At 42.6% G+C, this 24408-nt stretch overlaps 1 protein-coding gene, 1 long non-coding RNA gene, 1 other non-coding gene and 1 pseudogene across 3 annotated transcripts; 3 read left to right on the forward strand and 1 right to left on the reverse strand.

The window, feature by feature from the left end:
- Positions 1-1347: 1347 nt before the first annotated feature.
- Positions 1348-6544, forward strand: LOC114695971. The gene is made up of 4 exons (XR_003734941.2): positions 1348-1494; positions 4815-4886; positions 5819-5959; positions 6457-6544. It is a non-coding gene; the product is annotated as an uncharacterized LOC114695971 (long non-coding RNA).
- Positions 5031-5107, forward strand: LOC114696063. Its single transcript, XR_003734953.1, has one exon. It is a non-coding gene; the product is annotated as a small nucleolar RNA SNORD126 (small nucleolar RNA).
- Positions 6545-11438: 4894 nt separating the features above from the next.
- Positions 11439-19748, forward strand: Ccnb1ip1 (cyclin B1 interacting protein 1). Its single transcript, XM_028873488.2, has 4 exons — positions 11439-11510; positions 13372-13693; positions 15591-15924; positions 18939-19748. Exons 2-4 carry the CDS (start codon positions 13397-13399, stop codon positions 19136-19138), a joined length of 831 nt encoding a protein of 276 aa, XP_028729321.1. The 5' UTR covers positions 11439-11510; positions 13372-13396; the 3' UTR covers positions 19139-19748.
- A 1016-nt stretch (positions 19749-20764) lies between these two features.
- On the reverse strand, positions 20765-24395 carry LOC119088482 (annotated as a pseudogene).
- Between the last annotated feature and the right edge of the window lie 13 nt (positions 24396-24408).

Here is a 24408-nt window from a genome sequence, read left to right on the forward strand (position 1 = left end):
AGGTTACAGCAAATAATGATTAAAATGTAGTCTGTCTGCCTTCGGAACTCATTATCTGGGCAGGGGATGTAGTTCAGCTTCTAGAATACTTGCCTAGCTTGGGTTTGTCTCCACATCCATCAGTAACTCCAGTTCCAGGGGATCCAGTATCCCCTTCTGAACTCTGCGGGGATCAGGAATACACATGTGCACATGCATACATACATGCACGCAGGCAAAGTAGCATGCTGTCTGATTCTTGCAGTGTAGATGTGAATCGAGAAGTTCAGGGTTTGCATGGTGTGGTGGTGGCGCTCTTTAATCACAGCACTCTATGTCTCTGAGGCCAGTTATGGCCCAAGAAGCTAGACTTGTCTTAAAAACAAACAAAAAATTCTATAACAAAGTTTAAGATCACTATTGGCTCCCCAGTGAGTTCAAAGCTAGTATGGGCTCCTGGGTACCAATATCTAAAGAAAAAAACCACCACAGCAAAAATGCATTCTATTATGCAATGTACAGACATAGAAAACTATTCCCATGTTCGTTGAAGCATCATTCACAATGGCTAAAATAGAAACTTATACTATTTTAATGTGCAGGTTGAGGTGGTGTATACACTGGAATACGATTCAGCCTTGAAACAGGAACGGGGAGGGGGGGGATGTTTTGCTGAGTGAAATGAGCCGCACACTGAAAGGCAATTCTTGATAAGTGTAGAACCTAAAAAGTTGAACTTAGAAACAGTGGGGGAGGAAGTTCAGCATGTCTGTACTCAAATATTGTTAACAGTAGATATTAAGTGTGCTCAACACATTTCTCCACACAAAGGAGTAACGGAGGCCTCTTATCAACACACTACTCATTAGACTGCAGTTTGTATTTGTTCATTATGTCTTAGTAAAGTTGGGGGAAAATAATGACAATTTATTTCCTTAACCGTCAAGCTTACCTTGCCATTTCTCTAAACCTTGCTTGCATATATATATACATATATATATTTAAACACAGAAGATTGTATTTAGAAAATGAGGTAATCTATAGAAAGTAGATTATAGGGGGAGAACTGCAATGAAAGGGAAAATAGCAAGTTCACAGCGTGGGAGTTTTGCTGCCTCTTGCACTCTGAGTTCCAGTTACTTCTTCCTGCTGTCTCGGGCCGCAGCATTCAGCACTGTTCACTCATCTGAGCAGTGATGAGCTGCACGGCTGGTCATATACACGCCCAGTGGGTTCTGTCCCCTGTAATCCGACTTTTCTTCTACCGGTCAGCGGATAGTGAGTAGGAAACAGAACTTGGCGTCTGTATCGCCGCTGTGCCTCCTCACCTCGGTGTTTGCTTTCTTTTGTTCTCTGGTTTCAGGTTGAAGATGAAATGTGTCCAGGAAAGAGCTGGGACTGGAGCACTCTGTGTGCCGGCTCAGATGTCCTGTGAAAACCCCAAAATATCTATAAAGTGGGCTTGGATTTGGACCTTCTCAAGAGGAAGGTTTAAAGGCTGAGGGGACTATAAAGGTAGGTATTCATTTTGACTCAGATTTTCTGCATTACACATATATGCTGTTCCCCTGCTCTCTTCTCAAGGTACTGGTTACTGACTGAGCTGCAACTCTTTCTAGCCCTGTAAAAAATTATTTTCAAATAGGATCTTGCTAAATTATCCAAGCTTGTTTTAAACTTGCTGACCTTCTGACCTCAGGCTGATATTGTAGGTCAATACCTGTACTGGCTGGTTTTGTGTGTCAACTTGCCCCAAGTTAGAGTTATTAGAGAGGAAGGAGCCTCAGGTGAGGAAATGCTTCCATGAGATTCTGTTGTAAGGCATTTTCTCAATTAGTGATCAGTGGAGGAAGGCCCAGCCCAGCCCATGGTTGGTGGTGCTGATCCTGGGTGGTTGTGGATTCTATAAGGCAGGCTCAGCAAGCTAGGGGAAGCTAGCCAGTAAACTCTTCCCTCTCCAACTTGCTTTTTGGACATGATATTTTGTCACAGCAATAGAAACCCTAAACCATATTCCTCCCTTCTGTGTGTTTTTTTTCTCTCTTTCTCTCTCTCTCTTTCTTTCTCTTTTTCTCTCTTTCTTTCTTTCTTTCTTTCTTTCTTTCTTTCTTTCTTTCTTTCTTTCTTTCTTTCTTTCTTTCTTTCTTTCTTTCTTTCTCTCTCTCTCTTCCTTCCTCCCCCCCCCCTCTTTTTGAGACAAGGTCTCACCATGTAGACCAGGCTAGCCTAAAACTCAGATCTGCCTTTCTGTCTCCTGAATGCTGGATGAAAGCATGAGCTACAACACACAATTGTCTTTGATTATGGCATGTTTATAAAATTCTTAGGGAATATGTTTCAACGTGTATATCCCGTGTGTGTGTGTGTGTGTGTGTGTGTGTGTGTGTGTGTGTGTGTGTAAGAGAAAGAGAGAGAGAGAGCATGACCACTAGATCTCTATCAAGCACCATATATTGTGGAAGGCAGTATTTAACACCAGGAAAGACAAGGTCTCTTAGAATTCAGGTTTTATGAGATAGAGTGGTTGTCCCTTTCAAACAATGTAAAAAGCATTTGGATTGAAGAATTTTGAGGCAGACATTGTTCAAACTGTAGAAACTTACTGTGTTCACATATCTCATGTTTATGTGATGGGAGGACTAACATGACCCTTTGAACGTGTATGTCTTTTAGGTCCTTAAAACCACTTTGGTTTCTCACCGACAGAACCAGTGTGCCATTTCCTCAATCTAAAGCAAACCATCTACTGTGGCTGTTTTACAGCAGTGTGAACAGCATGGAGTTTAGGTAGAAGTGTTATATACCTTACTTAGGGAATTCATTGGAGGCAGAGATTTCTATGTAGATATGGGATTGTGACTTTTTTTTCCTGATTATGTAGCCCAGGTTGGCCTTGTATTCCTGATTCACCTCCTGTATGTTGAGATCAGGTGTTTGCCACCACACTTCGCTATGTGTATAGTAGAAACTTTAAAGGCAGTATTGCTTTTTTCTGTCAATTTATTAGTTAGATTAACCCTTTTGGTTCTGATTTCCAGTAGAGTTGTCTGCAGTGATGAAAATGTTCCATATTGTGTTGTCCACGATTACAATACAGTTACTGAACAAAGGAAATCGTGACTACTTTGACTGAACAGTTTTAAGATAGGGTCTTGTTTGGGAGCCCAGGCTGGCCTGGAACTTGTATTCATTCATTCTCCTGCCTCTGCCTCCCAAGTAAATGCTGGGATTATAGGCCTGACAAGAAACTTAATTTTCATTAAGTGGTCTTGCAGTGTGTGTTTACTTATTACACGTGCAATTTAAGTACGCACCTTCTTGTGCAGAAGCCTTCCTCAATAAGGAATTCTTTTTGTTTAGTCTGACTGGGTGAAACTGGTCTGGAATCCAGAAAGTCTCCCCGAGCCTCTGAATGCTGGGTTGCACTGAGCCACCACACCCTAGCTCTGCACCCTAGCACGTTTTTGGTGCCTACCACTAACCTAACAATGAGTTTAATGTTAATTGCACACAATGTGGAAGTTTTCTAGTTCATAATTATGTGAAGAATAGAAAAGTGTCTGGAGATTATTTTCATCACAAGCTCTTAAGGAAAAGGAAATTAAAGCCTCCGTACACTGCCATCTTATGGTCAACAGGGGCTCCAAACAATTTTCCTATGTCTAAGGAAGTTGATTTTCTTAAGGCAGTCAAATTCAATCAGGATTGGCTCAAGTAAAATTAAAATAGGATTTGAAAACTATTTTGGGTTACTTTCTATTTAGTAAAGCCTTATGAATTGGCTTTTCATGCTGTTTCCTTTCAGAGATTGGTTGGACTTAGTGTGTAATTTTTATCTAAATTAAAAAATACTTTATATGTATGTGTGGGTACCTATGAGTGTGCTGCCAGAAGAGTTGAACTCACTGGAGCTGGCGTTACAGATTGCCTGTGAGCTGCTTGCTGTGAGCATTGGGAGCAGAACTCGGGTCTTTTGGAATAGCAGCAAGCGCTCCTAACTTTTGAACCATCTCTCTAGCCCCATCTTAATTAAAATTCTGAGTTTATCATCAAACCCTGCCCCGATTTGATATTGGCTTACACATTTTATTTTGCAGGGCCTTCTTGGAAGCCCAAGCTAACTGACCTTAAACTTGGTGTGTGGCCAAAGTTTGATTTAAGATTTATTTATTCATGTATTTTATGTTTGTGTGTGCTCTGTCTTCAGGCACACCAGAAGAGGGCATCAGATCCCATTACAGATGGCTGTGGGTCACCATGTGGTCCCTGGGAGCTGGAAGAGCAGCCAGTGATCTTAACTGTTGAGCCATCTCCCGAGCCCCAAAGCTTGATTTAAATATACCATCTACTTGCTGCAGTGACAGGTGTGTTCCAACATAGCTGGCTTCAGGTGGCACTGAATAGTGAGGCAGATGGAAAACGGATAGTTACTGTTTCCTTGTGGGAGCCCGTTTTCAGGTTCCTTGTGGCTTTACCCAGCAGATCCGCATAGAGGATGATCAGGACCACGGGCCTGAGTGCAGGTGTCTGAGATGGTCTGCACTTGGCTGTGCTGGGGGGAGGTCTTTGGCTCCACCCCTTGGTGTCTATAAATACCCTGGGGCAGAGACAGTCGGGGGCCCTCTCAGGCTATCCTTTATTTTCTATCTGTTTATCTCCACAATATAAATCCTTCTGTCTAATATTTCCTGCTGCTCACACTCAAGAAAAGCCTGGGGAGCTGTGGGGTTGGTGGGTAAATGCCCCATATTTCCTCACTACTTACTTGGTCGGTGGAGCATGTTGGTGTGATTTATGTAAGTGCAATGTATAACCTTTGTGTTTTTATTTTGCAGGGATGATGCTAAGTAGTTCTGATATTTCAAGTTGGATTCCTAGACTGAAGCTGGACTCACTTGTCAACAGAGGTAAATATTATAATAACCATCTTTACCATGAAGGATAAGGGACGGAGTGTTACTAGAGGCGGAAGTTCAGTGGTTGCAAAGGCCTTTGAGAGTTTCCTGGCTGAAGAACCACATCAGTAGGTTTGCCCTTCCTCAGTGATTCACAGTTTGCCATGATGAAGCGCATGTCAAGTCCGTGTTTCAGCTGATCACACTGATTACACACATGTGCTGAGCAGACTGACGTGGGGGCGAACGTTGAAAGTGAATCCGGCCTGCTAAACATTGCTTTCTTGCCTTTAGCCCTCTCCTCCCAGGGAATTCATGATTTAAGGAATTTGATAGTATCAACATCTTGTGTTTTGATCTTTGTAATAATGGGAGATAAATCTCGTTGATCCTTACTAACGTAAACACTACAGAAAAGTACTGATAGCTGGTATAGTTCTGTTAGCTAATGAGTTTTGACAGTTTAAAATTTTTATTCTATGTATATTGATGGTTTGCCCTCCTGTATGCCTGTGTGACAAGTATATACAGTGCCCGTAGAGGCCAGAAAAGGACATTGGATTCCCTGTAACTGGAGTTACAGACAACTGAGCCACCACGTGGGTGCTGGGAATTGAACTTAGGCTCTTTGGAAGAGCAGTCAGTGCTCTTCAGATGTACCATTTCTCTAGTCTCCCCATCTCTACTCTTAAATTAATATGTATATTTTTGAAGTTGACAGCTTTGAACTCATCACTTTCCAGTCTTTATATGATTACTTGTTCAATACTATGCAGTTTTATGAGTTTAGGTTTATTAAATGATTTTGCATGACAAACAGGTTATGGACCATGTATTCCTTACCTGACACTTCGCTTTACACTTTATATGTTTATGTGAGAATTCATTTGGAAGTATGCACAGCTTATGAACAATATCTCCCCCCCCCTTTTTTTTTTTCTCAGAAACTAAAGTTGGAATTCAAGAAGTACAAACATTTAGTGTTCAGGAGAGAATAACCTGATTGACACCACATTTCTGATCTGGACCTTCATGCTGTAAATCATGGTTGTACAATAAATGATAAATGTCTGCATTCTTCTATGGTAAGGCTTGAGGCTGAGATTTTGACATATACAAAATCTAAAAATACTGTTTTGTAATTTGTGGCCAGCTGCTTGAATTTTATTTTTTTATTATTTTATCTTATTTATTCAATGCAGAATGCCATTTATTGAAGGAGGGAGGAGGTCTTAAATACAGGCTTACAGCACAATGGGAGGACCCCGGAGGGCAGAAGTTTGCTACCGATGTTTTACAATCTTGCATCTAAGCTGTTAATGCCCATTATGCAGGATACACAGGAATTTTAGTTTTTAAACAATCAGAGTCAAAAGAACTTGAGGTGGAATAGTATCGAGCTTCTATGTAGTATACACAGTAGGCTTCTAGTTGGACTGGGTTTAAGCTTGTGTTCTAACACTTAACAAGTTATATAACCTTGGCAAGTTTCCTAATATCCTTATATCTTAGATTATAGTAATAGTATAAGACAAGTGGATATTCGCTGTAAAGTAAAGAATAACTGTGGTGCAATCCACAGACCCAGAGAGGCTAAGTAACAAGGAGGGCTCAAGGTGGACACTTGGATCTCCCTGGGAAAAGGAAATAGAAGATATTTTGTGGATGGACTGGGGGTGAGTTGGGATGGGAATATGGGGGGCGAGGTGGGGGTGGGGAGGAGAGGGAGAGTACTGAAAGCTGACTGGGAACGGGGGAGGGGGTCATGCCAGGGTCAGGTAGAAATCTAGTGCAAGGAAACCTCACAGGAATCTAAAAGGATGACTCCAGCTGTAGCCTGCACTTGCTACTTTCTGTGACCAGGCAAGACTATCAGTGGAGGGACTGGGACACCAACCCAGCCACATAACCTTCCACCTACAGTCTGTTCTGCCTATGGGATGTGCTGGGGGGAGGGTGACACAGATTTGTAGGAGTGGCCAACCAGTGACTGGTACAGCCTGAGACCCATGCCACAAGAGCCCACCCCAACACTGTCAGGACCTAAAGGCTACATGAACCTAGGATAGAACCAAACACAACTGGAGAAAAAAAAAATGTCCATCTAAAGATGCCTAATGATACTCTGTTATACTTGTAGATCTGTGCCTAGCTCAATTGTCATCAGAGAGGCTTCCTCCAGCAACTGATGGAAACAGATGCAGAGACCCACAGGCATAACATTAGGCCAACCTCGGGGAATCCTGCTGAAGAAAGGAAGGAGTCTACAAGCCAGAGGGGTCAAGGCCATCACAAGAAAACCCACATAATTCACTAACCTGGCTCACGGGCTCACAGCTTCTGAACTGACAGCTAGGGAGCCTGCATGGGACTGACTTAGGCTCTCTGCATATATGGGACAGTTGTGTAGCTTGGTTCTCTTGTGGAACTCCTAACAGTGGGAGCAGGGACTGTTTGATTCATTTGCTGGCATTTGGGACCCTACTCCTCATACTGGGTTGCCTTGCCCAGCCTTAATACAAAGGGAGGTGCTTAGTCTGACTGCCACTTGATAGGCCGAGCTTGTTGATGTCCACGGGAGACCTGTGCTTTTCCTGAACAGAAACTGAGCAGGAGTAGATTGGGGGGAACAGGGGAGGTAGGGGTGGGAATGGGGCAAACATGTGCAGACATGTCGGCGAAACACCCATGCACAGAATTCTGTGTCTGCCTGGTAACCTACTTATTGCCACTACAACTGGCTCCCAAAGCCCAATTTGGTTCTAAAATTAGGCACAGTATGGAATGAGACTATATTGTGTATCCCTATATGATTGAGTAATATTTTCTTAGTGGATTAATCTTTGGCACTCACTTGTCTGTCAATCATTTTGTAAGGCCATTTAAGTCCATGGTCTTTTTCTGTTTTGTATGCCTGATTCCTGTCCCATCAGTGCCTTATCTTTAAATGCTTCATGATGTGGCTGCAGGTAAACTTTGCTCCTCACTGCTGAGAGCCTAAGCAGTGAGGTTGTAGTCCATCCCATACAAAACTGGCTTGTCTTCTCGGGCTTCATGAGGATAGGCAGGCTGCCCCCAGTGGTGCTTTCTGAACTTTGCCAAGTCAAACAATTATAAAGCAGGAGGTGATTATAGGACGGAAAAAGTTCAGGGCCCAGGCCTATAGCTATAGCGGACCTTTTATTGTAATATTTCACAGGACTGTAGTGATTGATTACGGAAGTTACTGAAACACTCATGTTTAAATTTAAATGGTTGGTTGTTTTCCCAATTAATAAATTTCTTTTTTAAATTTATGTGTGCCAGTGTTTTTGCTTGAATGTACATCCGTTCACCATTTACATTCCTGACGGAGGTCAGAAGACAGGACATCGGAGTCCCTAGAACTGAATGGGAGTTAACAGGCAGTAGTGAGGTGCCATCTGGGTGCTGGAAATCGAACCCAGGTCCTGCAAGAGCAGCCAGCCAGTGAGTGCTCTTAACCCCAGAACCTTCTCTGTCCCAGTTCCTCCCTTTTCAGAGAGGTTTCTTTGTCACAGGCCTGGCTGTCTTAGAACTCACTCTGTAGACCATGCTGGCCTGGAACTCAGATCTGCCTGCCTCTTCCTCCTGAGTGCTGGGATTAAAGGGATATGCTGCCACCACTTGGCCCAGTGAATAAATAATACATTTCAAAGCAGTTTAAAATCCAGTGTAAGGGTACAGCATACTCTTAAGCTGAAAGCTGATTCAGCAGAATAGTGTCCCAGAATCAACCTGCAGCCAGATGGACAAGAACACAAAGCAAACCCTGATAGTCCTGCCTGTTGGCTGTCTTTAGCAGTGAGCTCTCATTTTGTCTGTCAGTGAAATGCATGGGGCAGCATAGAGTTTACTTGAGAATTTTATATTAACAGCTCTTGGATATTCTATAGGAATTTTTGACATGGTTAGTCAGGAAGATATGCACAGAGGCTAACTCAGCATTTAATTTATAAAAGCTCAGAACCAATATCTATTAGAGTAAATAAGTCTATAATATGGTGGTATGCTTTACTATATGCCTGAAGTAAGTATTGTAGAAGTCTTGAGTGTTTTTTTTTTTTTTGGTTTTTCGAGACGGTTTCTCTGTGTAGCTTTGCGCCTTTCCTGGAGCTCACTTGGTAGCCCAGGCTGGCCTCGAACTCACAGAGATCCGCCTGGCTCTGCCTCCCGAGTGCTGGGATTAAAGGCATGCGCCACCAACGCCCGGCGTCTTGAGTGTTTTTACTCTTGGAAATTTAAGTGAGATTGTACTTGATTTCTACTCTATATGTTTGGGACAGTTAAAACCAGACACTCAAAAGGCTCAGTTATTTTAAACGTATGGTAGGTAGTATATGGTTTACCCAAGACCCTCCTAAAAGGAACCCTGCTCCCCCAAGCTAAGGCCCTAAACTGAGTTCCCGGAAGCAGAAGTTTTGAGTGAGTAGTAAAGCAGCTGACCCCAAGCCCAGACACCTGGGGAGTGAATAAGAGTACAGACCCTGCAATTTCAAACCCAGCTTGCCTAGGAAAACAGCTTTGCGTCTCCATTCTCCGTAGCTACAGAAACCCCATCTTGAAGCATGTAGTTTTCATTCTCTTGAACTCTGGTCATTTAGTGACTGGGTCCTGTGCCCTGATTATGTCCTGTCTAGAACTAGAGATGCCACATCTCCTATCTTTGAATAAAGTCTGCTATCGTTGGAGGCTGTCTAAATTCTCATCTTTTATTTCTTCATACAAACCTAATATTTACTTATCCAATTTCCCTTGACTGATTTGTACCAGTAGGATGAAGTTGCTAGGGGGAAAAGCAAATGTTAGAACAATCTCATTAGTGGAAGGAATCGGGTCTACTGGCTGTAGCTTAGTTGTTTGCCTAACGTGTATTGTTGTACCCAGAGTCCCCCAAAGACCATCAAGAGACCGAATCCAATGCAAAAGCAGAATCTTTTTACTGTTGCGAGTTAACCCGGGCCCCTCTATCTGTCTGACACAGCAGCAGAGCAGGAGAGATCCCGAGTTAGCAAGGGGGCAGGGTATTTATAGGGAGTAAAGCAAGGGGTGGGGTGGGGTTCTTGGGATCTACAGACTACATAGGAATAGACTCAGGATTGGTTTATTCGAGTGGCAATCATGTCAGTAACTTTTAATTGGCTAGGGTTAGTTGGGGCAGGCCTGGACAAGTCCCAGGCTTTGTCTTTGAGCTGCTATGGAGGCTGGCTGTTCTAGCATGTACTGACTGGGGGCTGGCTCAGTGGCCCAGGCTTGGTGCATCCTGTCTCCCTGTCCCTGCTCCCAGGGGCATCAGTGACTATCTTTTGTTCATGACCCTCTCAGAAAATGCTTGCTCAGTCTCAGGAAACTGAAATTGAGGCCTGATCTCTGAGAGAAGGCTGAGCAGGAAACTGAAATTGAGGCCCAATCTCTGAGAGAAGGCTGAGCAGCTTGTTATGGTGTCTGCTTGGTCCCTTCAGTATGAAAACCAGGTTCTATAACTCCAGCACACACTTTCCTGATCCCAGCCTTTAGTAAAAGTTCAGAAGTTCAAGGTCATCCTGTGCTACACAGTGAGTTTAAGGCCACTGTAGGAAACATGGAGCCTGTCTCAAAAATCAAAGAGAAAGAGGTTTAATATTGGGAAACTCCATTGGTTGGTGTCCATTATGTAGCTATAATTAGCTCATAACAGGGTCATCTCTTCTGAGAAGGTGCCTGCAAGAAAACGGCATTATGGTTTGCATCCTAAAAGACAAAAAACAAAACAAGACAAACAAAAAACCACTGACAGGCAGGAAAACCACAGATAACCGCTGAAGGGCAAAGTTACAGCAGTATTTAGGAGTTGAAGGGATGGCTCAGCAGTTAAGAGCACTAGCTGCTGCTGCTCTTCCCGGGGTCCTGAGTTCAATTCCCAGCACCACATGGTGGGAGCACAGCTAGTTTCATGGGATCCTATGCCCTCTGCTGGAGTGCTGATGTACACGCAGACAACAGCCACGTTACATAAATTACATAAATCAATCTTGAAAACAAAATAATCCCCTTAACTATCTGAATGCTACCAGCAAAGCTATCTCAAAGTTCCGACTCCTGGGGCAGTTGGGATGCCTCAGTAGTTATTGCTGACCTAGAGGACCGGATCATCCTCAGCGTCGAGAAATCTTTCACAAAAGTATGGCACTTGATCCCGCTGCTGCTGCTGCTGCTTTTTTTTGGCTTTTGGTTTTTTTTGAGACAGGGTTTCCCCGTGCCTGAGACCAGGCTGGCCTCGAACTCACAGAGATCCGCCTGCTTCTCCCTCCCGAGTGCTGGGGTTGAAGGCGCGCGACGCCGCCACCACCACCCGGCCTATTGCTTCCTTGTGAATATCTGCAATACCGACCCTGCGTGTATTCGGACGGGGAAAAGCGGGAGGACAAGCCTCTGGCGGAGAGATCACCTCAGCGCCGAGCACCGAGCACCGAGCACCGAGCGCCGGGTGCTCCCCAGCAGCCCGCCTCGTGCTACCCAGCAGGCCCCGCGGCCGGCCGGCCGGCACGCATGCGCCCTGACAGCTCGGCCGGCCACGCGGAGCCTGCGTGCCTCGCTTGGTGGAAGGCCGACCCGCGCCTCTAGCTTGCTTTGCTGCAGGTATTTTGTCCGTCGTCGTCGTTGATCACTGTGAGCGGTGAGGGGGAAAAGGTTGAAACCCCAGTGAACACAGTGTGGTGGGTCTTGTTCTGAAGCGCTCGGCCGGCCTCGCGTGTACGGCTTTCCCGCCTGCCCTGTGGCGGAGTTGGCGGCGCCGTCCGCTCCAGCTAGGACGGGGAGCAGTGTTACTCCCCGGGGAGGTAAAGTCAGGCTGGCCGCTGGCTGTCAGGTGAACGGGATCTGGAAATTCAGCAAGGACGTCTGGGTATGGGTCCCTTGGAAGGCTGTCTCGTAGCGCGTGGTGGCCTCAGAGTGGCGGGATCCAGGGATGACTTCGGGCTACTCATCTTGTAGAGGCTGCCTCCCAGGTGGTGGGTTGTGCAGGTGTGGCATTTGAGATGAAGGTGTCAGCATGTCCACTGACCCCGTTACTACAGCATCATCATCATCGTCATCATCATCATCATCATTTACTCGTCTTTCTTTTTTTAAATTAATTTTTTTCATTTATTTAACATACCAATTACAGTTTCCCCCTCCCTCCTCTCTTCCTGTTCCCTCCCCCGACCTCCTCACCCCCTCCATCCAATCCTCTTCGTTCAGAAAGGGGCAGGCTTCCCATGGGCGTCAACAAAGCATGGCATATATCACGTTGAGGCAGGACCAAGCTCATCCCCTGCGTCAAGGCTGGGCGAGACACTCCAGCGTGGGGAATGTGTTTTGTTTTTGAGACAGGAGCTTGCTGTGTAGCCCAGGCTGGCCTCGAGCTAGGGATGGCCAGCTTCAGCCTCCTGAGTGCTGGGATTACAGATGTGGCCCATCGCCCTGTTAAGGAAACATTCTTAAGTTGTACGTTGAATGTGCTCACTTTTCCTTGGTGTATAATTGATACACCACTATTATTTAATATATGACTTGTTAATGTTATTGCTTTCTATATGTGGACACTACTGAAAAGTAACTTAGTCTAGAGAATTAATTGTCAATGTGTTAAATCAAACTATGGCAATATATACATAATAAATAGATGTATTATTTAACTGATAATAAAATTTAAACAAACATTTTAATGTAGACTTTCAGGCTTCATCATAGATGAATTAGCTTAGTTTATATCTAATTTTATCAGGCAGCTAGTCTTTTTTTTTTTTTTTTTTTTGATTTTTCGAGACAGGGTTTCTCTGTGTAGCTTTGCGCCTTTCCTGGAGCTCACTTGGTAGCCCTGGCTGGCCTCGAACTCACAGAGATCCACCTGGCTCTGCCTCCCGAGTGCTGGGATTAAAGGCGTGCGCCACCAACGCCTGGCCACAGCTAGTCTTTTAATCAAGACAGTTCAGTTAAGAAATATGAGAAATCAAGATGTATTAAAAAAAAAAAACCCTTAAGAGTGTCACTTAATTTTTTACTGAAAAGTCCCTGCAGTTATGTGCAGCCTCATGCTTGCCAAGTACAAGATGTACTAGCCCTGACTGTCCTGGATCTCACTATATAGATCAGGCTGACCTTGAATTTACAAAGATCTGCCTGCTTCTACAGCCCAAACACTGTATTAAAGGCTTGCACCATGACGCCTGGCCTTAATAGAATGCTTTATGTGCTGGTGTTGGAAAATGACACAACAGACAGATTGAATTTTTGTGATGTTCTAAACATTTGCCATGTACATAGTATTCTTGGCATTGGTAAGAGTTGGAACTATCTGTATATATAAGGAAAGACCACAGTATTGAGGCTGAAATCAATATAATTTTAATAAATGCCCAAAATATCCATTTTTTTTGTTAGAAAAAAAGTACATTTTTTAAAATTTCCATATTCATTACAATTTGACTTGCTTATCTCTTCCTTTATTCCTTGTTAGGATTCTTCTTCTGGAAGCTATTATCATGTCTTTGTATGAGGACATGTTGCTTTGCAACTATCGAAAATGTCGTCTCAAGCTTTCTGGCTATGCTTGGGTTACTGCCTGCTCTCACATCTTCTGTGACCAGCATGGCAGTGGTGAATTCAGCCGTTCACCAGCTATCTGCCCTGCCTGCAACAGTACCCTTTCTGGAAAGCTAGATATTGTCCGTACCGAACTCAGCCCGTCAGAGGAATATAAAGCTATGGTATTGGCAGGGCTTCGACCAGAGATTGTTTTGGACATTAGCTCCCGAGCATTGGCCTTCTGGACATACCAGGTTAGTGCTTAGGGGCTGGGGAGATGTCTCAGTGGGTAAAGTGCTTGTGTAAGCATGAGGACCTGAGTTCAGCACCCATAGGAGAGCTGGCCTCTCATGTGTGCAAACATCAGCCTCCATGTGCGCAAATACAGCGTACACTGAAGTATCATCTGAGGCCTAGGTAGGATCTCTTTTTGTCTTGGTATGGGATGCTGCTGAACCCAAGGCCTTGTGCTTAAAAGGTAAGTGCTTTACCACTGTGCTAAATCTGTAACTCCCTTCTGAGGGATTTCCTTTAAAAGTCCTTTCACAGCCGGGCGGTGGTGGCGCACGCCTTTAATCCCAGCACTCGGGAGGCAGAGCCAGGCGGATCTCTGTGAGTTCGAGGCCAGCCTGGGCTACCAAGTGAGCTCCAGGAAAGGCGCAAAGCTACGCAGAGAAACCCTGTCTCGAAAAACCAAAAAAAAAAAAAGTCCTTTCACTATTATATTTATATTTCTTACACATGCATGAATGTACAGAAAACCTTCTTTAAATATTCTCCCCTAATTTTTATTACAAGTATTAATCATGTGCTAAGTAGATATTTTTGTTTTTATATTTTGTGAGGAACTGTTTGTACTCATACTTTTGTTTTATTGTTTATACTGTGTGGCATTTACCCACACATTTGTTCATCAGTTAGCTCAAGAATTTTTTTGCAGTGCTCACGACCAAACCCAGGGTCTTGCATATGCTAGCCAAGCACTTTTTCAGCCCTGATCATGTTTTTGTAGGAAACTGCCAAACTGTTTTCTATTGGCTGTACTACTTTGTATTCCTGCCAAAATGACAAATTATAATTTTGGCCATTTTAATGAGGTAGAGTAGAATCTCCTTAATTTTCCTGAGAAATGATAGGAACCTATGCTCATTTTTTTTTTTTGCCTGTTTTTACGTTTAGTTATTGTGTGTGCATGTTCTGGATCCATAGGTCAGATAACAATTCGTGGGAATTGGGTTTCTCCATCATGTGTAATCTTGAGGTTGAACTGAGGTCTTCAGGATGTTGTTTTTCGTTTTTTGGGACAGGGTCTCATGTAATCCTAGCTGGTCTGGAATTATCTATGTAGGCTAGGCTGGCTTCAAGCACACAGAATCTGCCTCTGCCTTCTGAGTGTTGGGATTAAAGGAATATGCCACCATGCCCCGACTTTGCCCATTTTTAAAGTGGTTTTGTTGTTTCTGCTGTTTAAGCATCCTTTCTTATTTTGGATATCAGCCCTTTTCAGATCTTTTGCAAGTTTGTTCTCCTAGTCTGTGATTTGTCTTTTTCATTCAACAGTGCCTTTCATGGAGTAGAGATTTTTATTTTATTGACATCTTCAGTGACTTTTTTTGATGTTGTCTAAAAGTCATTGGTGGGGCTGAGAAAGTGGCTCACTGGTAAAGACTTCACTTGTGGCTTTCATGGAGGGCCTGGGTTCAATTCCTGGCATCCACACATGGTGGCTCCCAGTCATGCATAACTCTAGTCTCAGAGAACCTGAAGCCTTCTTCTGACTGGTGCATATACATACATTCAGGCAACGTAAATATATAATATAACTGTCATTGCCAACTTCAGAGTGTCTAGATTTCCTTTGTGTTATCACCTATGAGTTGATTTGCAGTTTGTATTCAGGTCTGATTCATTCTGAGTTAATCCTGTGAGGCCTCAATGTTTGCTCCCATTCTATGTTTTCCTATCATGGCTGCTTTTTCCAGTTACCAGAGAAGACGTGTACCACCATGTGCACTGCCCCACGTGATTATGTTTTTTATCTGGCTTTAAATATTGTAATAATTATATCCCTGTATAAGCATCCTTTCCACTTGAGCTTGGATGAGGTTCTACAGTCTCTAACATTGTGGTGCTTCTCATTTATTTGGACAGGTACACCAGGAACGTCTCTATCAAGAATATAATTTCAGCAAGGCTGAGAGCCATCTGAAACAGATGGAAAAGATATATACACAGCAAATACAGAGCAAGGATGTAGAATTGACCTCTATGAAAGGAGAGGTCACGTCCATGAAGAAAGTTCTAGAAGAATACAAGAAAAAGTTTAGTGATATCTCTGAAAAACTTATGGAGCGCAATCGCCAGTATCAAAAGCTTCAAGGCCTTTATGATAGCCTTAGGCTGCGAAATATCTCTATTGCTAGCCAAGAAGGTTCCCTGGAACAAGCTACAATTGCACAGTCTGGTGTCTTTGGCTTTCCATTAGGTAAGAAGGAATCTGATACCCAACACCTAGTTTTTAAATTAGGATTTTTCACACTGTGCTGCATAGTTCTGCACACCCAGAAGGCTTCGAGAGTGGTGAGCCATGGTAAGCTGGGGATTCCTTGTCTTATTCTGTACAATATTGCTCTCAGTTGTATTTGCATACATTTAATTGTCTTTATCATTTTATTTTTTTGAGACAAGGTCTCAACCCTGGCTGTTCTAGAATTCACTGTGTAGACAAGACTGTCCTCAAACTCACAGATCTGCTTGCCTCTGCCTCTTGAATCCTGGGATTAAAGGAGTATGCCACCATGTCTAGTTTAAGTTATTTTCAATTTGAGAAGAGTTAATCTCTGCAAAACAAATGTTCAAGTTGTACTCTGCTAGCTGTTTAGTGGTGGTAATTAGTATGAGCTAGAGCTTTTCATTAGTGAGTGTTAGCACTGCTGTTTCTTGTTTTCATGTGATTTGCATTGCACAGCCCATCCTTTAACCAGCTCTCTTGCATTTGCCAACAAGGCTGTGTTTTAGTTTCTTTCACATGCCAACATGTATTTTTATTTCATTACATTTATTTGCTTGGTGTGTGTGTGTGTGTGTGTGTGTGTGTGTGTGTGTGTCTGTGTGGGCATTGTATATGTGCCACAATACACATGGATAGGTCAGAGGACAACTACATGAATCTCCATGCACCACGTGGGTCCTGGGGATTGAACTCAAGTTGTCGGTCTAGGTAGCATGCACCCTTACCTTGCTGACTGGCCCAGATTGCATAGTTCTTGTTTCTGCCCTTTGATCATTAATTGTTTATTCAGTCATCACATAATTTACCAAATATGTTTTATGTGCCTGGCTCTTGGGCATGATTCTGAGTAGTGAGGATGTAATTATTGTCCCAGTATGCAATTCAAAATCTAGGCTGACTCAGGATCTTTTTTGATAGGTGGGTGACTCATTTCCAGTTCTTCCCTTGATAACACCAGTGTAACAGAATCCAGTAGTTTCCCCCCTCAGTATTAATATAATTTTATTTTATTTTTTGGTTTTTTGAGACAGAGTTTCTCTGTGTAGCTTTGCGCCTTTCCTGGAGCTTACTTGGTAGCCCAGGCTGGCCTGGAACTCACAGAGATCCGCCTGGCTCTGCCTCCCGAGTGCTGGGATTAAAGGCATGCGCCACCACTGCCCGGCTAATATAATTTTATAAATTGGCATACAACATTGAAGTCTCAGGTTGGGGATTTAGCTCAGTGGTAGAGAGCTTGCCTAGCAAGCACAAGGCCCTGGGTTCGATCCTCAGCTCCAAAACAACAACAACAACAAAAAATCCCCCAAAAAACATTGAAGTTTCTTGTGGTAGGCTTTTCCAAGTACTCAAATTTTGGCATTTATTATAGACTAAGGAAAAGGGTTCAGTGAGAGAGAATGATGTTCTAGAATGGGAATGAGGTGATAAGAATGTGCAAACAAAATGTTTCATGGCCAGGTCTAATGGGGCAGCCTTTAGTCCAGTTTCGTGGCCAGGTCTAATGGGGTAGCCTTTAGTCCAGCCCATGAGAGGCAGAGGCAGATGGAGCTCTGAGTTCCAGGACACCCAAAGCTACATAGTGAGACCCTGTCTGGAAAAAAGACAAATAAATAAGGAAGGAAGGTTCCTGCCTGGCATGGTGGTGCAAGCCTTTAATCCCAGTACCCAGGAGGCTGTGGCAGGTGGATTGCTCTGAGTTTGAGATCAACTGGTCTACAAACTAGTTTCAGTACTAGAATGAGATCCAGTGTAAAAATGAAGTTTCCTGCCGGGCGGTGGTGGCGCACGCCTTTAATCCCAGCACTCGGGAGGCAGAGCCAGGCGGATCTCTGTGAGTTCGAGGCCAGCCTGGGCTACCAAGTGAGCTCCAGGAAAGGCGCAAAGCTACGCAGAGAAACCCTGTCTCGAAAAACCAAAAAAAAAAAAAAACCAAAAAAAAAAAAAAACCAAAAAAAAAAAAAAAAAAAATGAAGTTTCCTGCCTAGCTTCATTATTTATAAATGGCAATTTAGTATAGGGAGTCTTTCTCTGTATCACCAGTTCCCAAATAGTGACATGGAGACTTATTATTAATTATGAAAGCTTGGCCTATAGCTTAGGCTTATCCCATTAGCTCTTATAACTTAAACTAACCCAGTTATATTAATCTATGTTTTGCCTCGTGGCTTTTTACCTTTCTTCCATCTTGTACTTCCTGTTTTCTCTGGCATCTCCCCTGTGCCTAGATTCATCTCCTCCTTTCTCTCTGCCTGGGAATCCCACCTAACTTCTTCCTGCTTAGCTATTGGTCATTCAGCTCCTTATTAACCCAATCAGAAGGTGCCTTGGCAAAGATACATTTTCACAGTGTACAAAAAGATTATTCCACAATAATTTAGTCATTCCAAATGGCTGTTGTACATATTTTTCTTGTCCTTGTGTTTCTTCATTCATTTTGTACATTTTAAAAAAGATTTCTTCTTTATGTGTATGTGTTGCCTGTGTGTAAGTATGTATACCACTTGTGTACTATTCATGGAGGCCATAAGAGAGTGTTGGATCCCGTGGAACTGGATGGTTGTGATCCACTATGTGAGTGCTAGGAATCAAACCTGGGTCTGCTCCAAGAGCAACAGCTGCTCTTAAGCACTGAGAAATTATTTTAGGCGGATATAATCAGGTTATTTTAGGCAGATACAGTCAGCTTTTTCCTCTTCAATGAAGTCTGTTAAAGCCAAGGAGGGGTCTGGTAGAAATAGTCAGATGTTTATTCAATCTGAGTTTTCACAGAAGGTATAGTGTGTTCTGTGGTAGGGGAGGAGCTGGGTGACGTAGTCTTTGGTCTTGGGTTAGGTCTGTATTTATCTTACCATAGGAGATGAGTTTAAGATAATTATCCATCTCATAGGAGTTGAATTTTGTTAAAATATTTGTTCAGTGGCTATTAGTTTGTTCCTAAAGATCTATTAGGAAATATTCTTACATTCATCCCTAATTTTCTCCCTTAGGGAACAGCTCAAAGTTTCATCTGGACCGTACCCCAGTTGGAAGCCGAGGTGGTGGAGATGAAGATGTTCAGTTCAGACCGTTCTTTGTGGATTCCCCCACCGTACCTGAACCCCTTAACAACTTCTTCAGCTTTACTTCTCAAAGCCATGAGGCGGAGCAGCAGGTCTGCAGCAGGGCCTTTAAAGCAAAAAGAATTTAGCTCCTCTCATATTTCTAGACTGTCTCTGTCTTCACAGTTTTACTCGAGATAAAAGAATTGGCATTCCTGAGTTCTCTTCACATTTTCATCTTAGAAGAAGCTGGCTTGCAGCAGGGTGTGTGACTTCCTGTTTGGTTTCTTCATTTTTTGCTTAGGGCATAAGGATTTCATGAATCTCAGTCTCCACATTAGTTATTGCTCATACACACACACACACACACACACACACACACACACACACACACACACACACACACAGTCACAACATTGTTGCATAAACCCGTTTCAGACCAAGCTGTGTTTATGCTTCTGTAAGCACCCGTGTTATATTTACATGGCGCTTTGGATTCTAGTGTGTATATGTTAAGTGTGTGCATTGATTTTCTCTACTTGCCAGTATATTCATGTAAAAATTATGGTCTGGAAAGTGGTGGCCAAAAATGATGGTCTTGGAAAATGGTGGCGTGCTATTTGCATGCATTGTACACAGTCGTGTATTTTCATTTGTGTTAGCTTGTTTTCCAAGTGTGTTGTGCCAGTGAATGAAAGTGTAATTGATACATACATGCTCAGTTTCTATTTAAAAAGAATTTACACTGATAAAAGTTATTTGCTGATTTAATTGGTATTTGTTTTAAAATAAAACTGCTTCCTTACCTTTTTAACAATTGTTGACATGTTTATTTGGGAATGCATTTCTTTCTTTTTTTTTTTTTGAGATTTATATTTATTTTTAATTATGTGTGTCTCTGTTTGGTCATGTGCACAAGAATTCAGACTTTAGGTTTCTACTGTTCTAATCACCTAATCTAAAATGCTGACCAGAGGTTGTCTTTGTTGAGCTGCACAGCAAATGTGGCAATAAAAAGGACTGCAGGAGCCGGGCGGTGGTGGCACACGCCTTTAATCCCAGCACTCGGGAGGCAGAGCCAGGCGGATCTCTGTGAGTTCGAGGCCAGCCTGGGCTACCAAGTGAGTTCCAGGAAAGGCGCAAAAGCTACACAGAGAAACCCTGTCTCGAAAAACAAAACAAACAAACAAACAAACAAAAAAACCCCAAAAAACCCAAACCCAAAACCAAAACAAAAAAAGGGCTGGAGAGATGGCTCAGAGGTTAAGAGCACTGACTGCTCTTCCAGAGCTCCTGAGTTCAATTCCCAGCAACCACATGGTGGCTCACAACCGTCTGTAATGAGATCTGGTGCCTTCTTCTGGCCTGCTGTCATATATGCTGTATACATAATAAAATAAAAAATAAAAAAAAAAAAAAATCTTAAAAAAAAAAAAAAAAGGACCGCAGGAGCAGGCTGTGGTGGCGCACTGCTTTAACGCCAGCCCTTAGGAGGCAGAGACAGGTGGATCTCTGATTTCTAGGCCAGCCTGGTCTACAGAGTGAGTTCCAGGACAGCCAGGAATACACAGTGAAACCCTGTCTTGAAAAAAAAAAAAACAAAAAGGAATCAGGAGCTTTTGCCTTAATCTTTTATTCAAATCTCCTAAGGGAGAAAATTGTTTTTCTGGCCCTGCTGATAAGAACAGCATCAAAGCTGTGACTTTAGCTGAGCTTGGAGTTACACTACAAGTCCAAAGTATAGTAAGATTGATTGCAGTGTTTCTTTAGGTCAGTTAATTCTGAACAGGTTGAATATAAAGTGTAAGTCCGTTCACAGTTAGAAATGACCTCAAAGCATATTATTAACTTGATCACAAATTAGGTGAGAGTTTTATCTGTGAAGGCAGACTTGAAACAGCATTTCTCAGAAGCCGTTCCCATACCACTGCTGCTGACCTTAATTAAGGGTTATATAGTAATTAACATAATTTAAAACACTTTTCCTGGGATGAATTACAGAATTATCCTAAATGCCAAATCAGATTGCTGTTGAGGTAATAGGAGTCACACTGAAGTTGCTTGAGGGATTTTCCTGTTTAGTCACTGTACAAAGAGTAAATGCTATTGCTTTACACAACTGAGTTTACTGTCTTCAGTTCTTTTTAAACAGTCTCATGGTAGCCTGGGCTGTTTTTGTGAACAATCCTCCTGCTTCCACCTCCCAAGCACTGAGATTACAGGCTTCATTAGAACAATGGACTGTAGATGTAACCAATCGTCTTATTAAAATAAGAAACACAGAGCCAATGTAAAAGAGAAAGCCGAGAGGTCAGAGCTCAGAGCTAAAAACTTACTGCCTACAGTGCTCCTAGCTTCCTGGAGAGAGAGCTTCTTCCTGTTTGTCTGTCTTTAAATAGTCTTTCTGTTCTGCCTTCTCATTGGTTGTAAAGCCAACCACATGACTGCCTCATCACTGCCTGTAAGTACCGCCCTCCAGGTCTTAAAGGCGTATGTCTCCAATACTGGCTGTATCCCTGAACACACAGAAATCTACCTAGCTCTTCTAACCACCACGCTCTTGCTATGGCTCTAATAGCTCTGACCCCAGGGCAACTTTATTTATTAACATAAAATTAAAATCACATTTCAGTACAAATAAAATATCACCATAATGGATTTTTTTTTCTGTTGGTTTGTTTTGGATGCTAGATTTCTCTGTGTAGCATTGTCTGTCCTGGAACTCTGTAGACCAGGCTGTCCTCGAACTCACAGACATCTGCCTGCCTCTACCTCTTGAGTGCTGGGATCAAAGGTGTACGCCACCATGCTACCACCATCCAGCTTAAAATTTCTTTATTTTACTAAATCTCAAAAATGGTGTATAATGAAAAAACAATTAAATTAAAAAATATCCAACTGGAGAGATACACAGTTCAGTTCCTAGCTCCCATATTAGACAGTTCATAATTGCTTGTAACTCCAAGTCCAAGGCATCTGATCCCCTCTTCTGGTTTCTGGGGGCATCTATACTCATATGCATATACCTATGTGCAGACACAGACACCCATATACTTGATTTGAGAAAAAAGAAAATTAAAAAATCCATTTTCCCGACTTAATGAACTTTTATTTTTCTTGTATAAAAGCCCTATATGGTGGCCACAGCTGGAGTCTTGGTCCTCTGAACAAAATCTGGTATGGATCTTTACAAGATGTTCAATAAATTCCTGATAAGGAGACTTGGTGAACAGTCTTTCCAGAGGTCAGGGTCAGGTAGCTGCAGGTCTTGGAGATGGCATCAAAGGTGACCTTGGCAATGTTGCCCAGGATGGCAGTGTAGCCCCTGGCTGATGTGTGGCGGTCATCCATGTTGGCCATCAGCAGCAGCTTCTTGGGCACAGGAGCAAAGACAATGCCAGTTCCCCTGGGGACAGGGATGAGACCAGTACAGAGCACAGTAGCCTGTCTTCTTTCATGGACCAGTGTGGGGCTTGCCAATCTTGTTCCCCCGGTAGCCTTTCTGCACAGGGATAATGGAAAGCTTGGCAAATGCCTCTCGAATGGTAGTGCCTACCTCCTTGGAGCACTTCACACCAGGACCAAAAGTAAGTCCATGTTTTATAGCTAATGAAGTACATTTTATAGATTATAGCATAAAATATAAATTTTTTTTTTACGAGGTTTTTCAATTTTGTTGGAAAAGGGTGTGAGGAAATAGGTATCTTGAGCAGTTTGAAATACAAGCAGGGTATAATTGAAATTAAAAATATAAGCTGTTCAGGAATATTATGTTTCTTTAAAAATTATTCGAGTTTAATTTGCATGGCAGCCTTTTTATTTATTTTTATGATTTATTTCTTATTTTGTGTGTATTGGTGTTCAGGCTGCATGTATGTCGATGTGAGGGTGTCAGGTACCTTAGAACTGGAGTTACAGGCAGTTGTGAGGGACCATTTGAATGCTGGGAATTGAGGGAATTGAACCTGGGTCCTTTAGATGAACAGCCAGTGCTCTTAACCACTGAGCTGCTTCTACAGCCCCTTAGTGGGATTTTTTTTTTTTTTTTTAAGGTATGAAAAAAAGCACAGAGGGAAATGATACCTTCTTTGTTTCTGCTGCTCAGTCTCTTTGGAAGCAATCACTATGGGAAGTGTCTAATATTTCTTTGCAGAGATTTTCTTTTCGCAAATGATTTAAAATTTTTTTGAATAGTAGCTGGATGTGGAAATGCACTTCTGTAATCCCCATACTTAGAAGGCACACACAGGAAGATCTCTGTGAGTTCAAGGCCACCCTGGTGTACATACAGAGTTCGAGACCAGCTGAGCCTACATAGGGAGAACCTGCCTAAAAAGTTAAAATAAACATCAGGTGCAATAATGCACTTGGGAAGTGGAGGCAGGAAGATTGGGAATTCGAGGTCATTTTTGGCTATATAGCAAGTTCCAGGCCACCTTGAGATACATGAAACACAGTCTCAAAAAAGCAGATTTAAGATGTTTATTTTTGAACAATCAATTCATGTTTAAGGTAAAAAATGGAAAATACAGTAAAAAGAATTTTCTCAGGCTACCCGTAGTTCTCAGTCTCCCCTGTTTCTCTCTTCTGATTCTTTCTTACGTTTCCTTTTCAAAGTAATGAATATGAGAACATTAATAATGTGCAGTATGGTGGCATGGTAGCCCAAACATAGTAGACTCATTAGGATAATGCATTAAAAATGTTAAAAGCGTTTTTGTTACTCTTATTGTCCTGTTTTGTTTTGTCTGGTTCTGAAGCAATGTTTTGCTATGTATCATAGACTGGCCTGGAACTGGTGAACCTCCAACTCAACCTTCTGAATTAAACCTGGCAACTCCAGGTCACAATAGTGCTGTATTTGATCCATTCTAAAATAAATCTTTTCCTAATACTTTAAAAAAAATGTTAAAAGCTACATGTGCAGAAATCTTCAAAGTTGGAAAACATTCAGACAAGTTAGTCTGGTAGTACCTTCCCTTCCAAATACCACCTACCACATGGGCTTTGATAACTGCTCTTGGTTTTTAAGAGTGATTTAAGTAAGGGCAAGAATACACGAAACAAAAATTTGAATGTAATTAAGCTAAGAACATTTTGTTTCTGGAATTTGGAAAGGAAGTTTATGAAACTGAAAGTGATCACAAACTCAATATGTGCTTGTTATCCCACTTGGGAGGCTGAGGCAAAAGGGTCGGGCTGTCCACGCCAGCCTGGACTACATAACCACAGTGAGTCCAGTCTGATCTATGTAGTGAGATCCTGCTTCGAAAAAACGAAGCAAAACAAAACCCAAAAGCATTTCTAGAGCATCTTCGAGCTACCTAATTTTGCATGAAGTTGGTTTGTAGCAACTGTCTGAGGGGCAGGCGGGCCTCCGAGCTCTAGATGTCGCTGTGGTTTCATCGTGAGAACGGCT

This window comes from Peromyscus leucopus, chromosome 9 (genome assembly GCF_004664715.2).
Source record: "Peromyscus leucopus breed LL Stock chromosome 9, UCI_PerLeu_2.1, whole genome shotgun sequence".
NCBI lineage: Eukaryota > Metazoa > Chordata > Mammalia > Rodentia > Cricetidae > Peromyscus > Peromyscus leucopus.

Coding starts and splice junctions, on each gene's coding strand:
- Ccnb1ip1 (XM_028873488.2), top strand. CDS start 13,397: ATGTCTTTGTATGAGGACATGTTGCTTTGCAACTATCGAAAATGTCGT. Junction 13,694..15,590: donor TGGCCTTCTGGACATACCAG/GTTAGTGCTTAG, acceptor TTATTTGGACAG/GTACACCAGGAACGTCTCTA. Junction 15,925..18,938: donor TGTCTTTGGCTTTCCATTAG/GTAAGAAGGAAT, acceptor TTTCTCCCTTAG/GGAACAGCTCAAAGTTTCAT.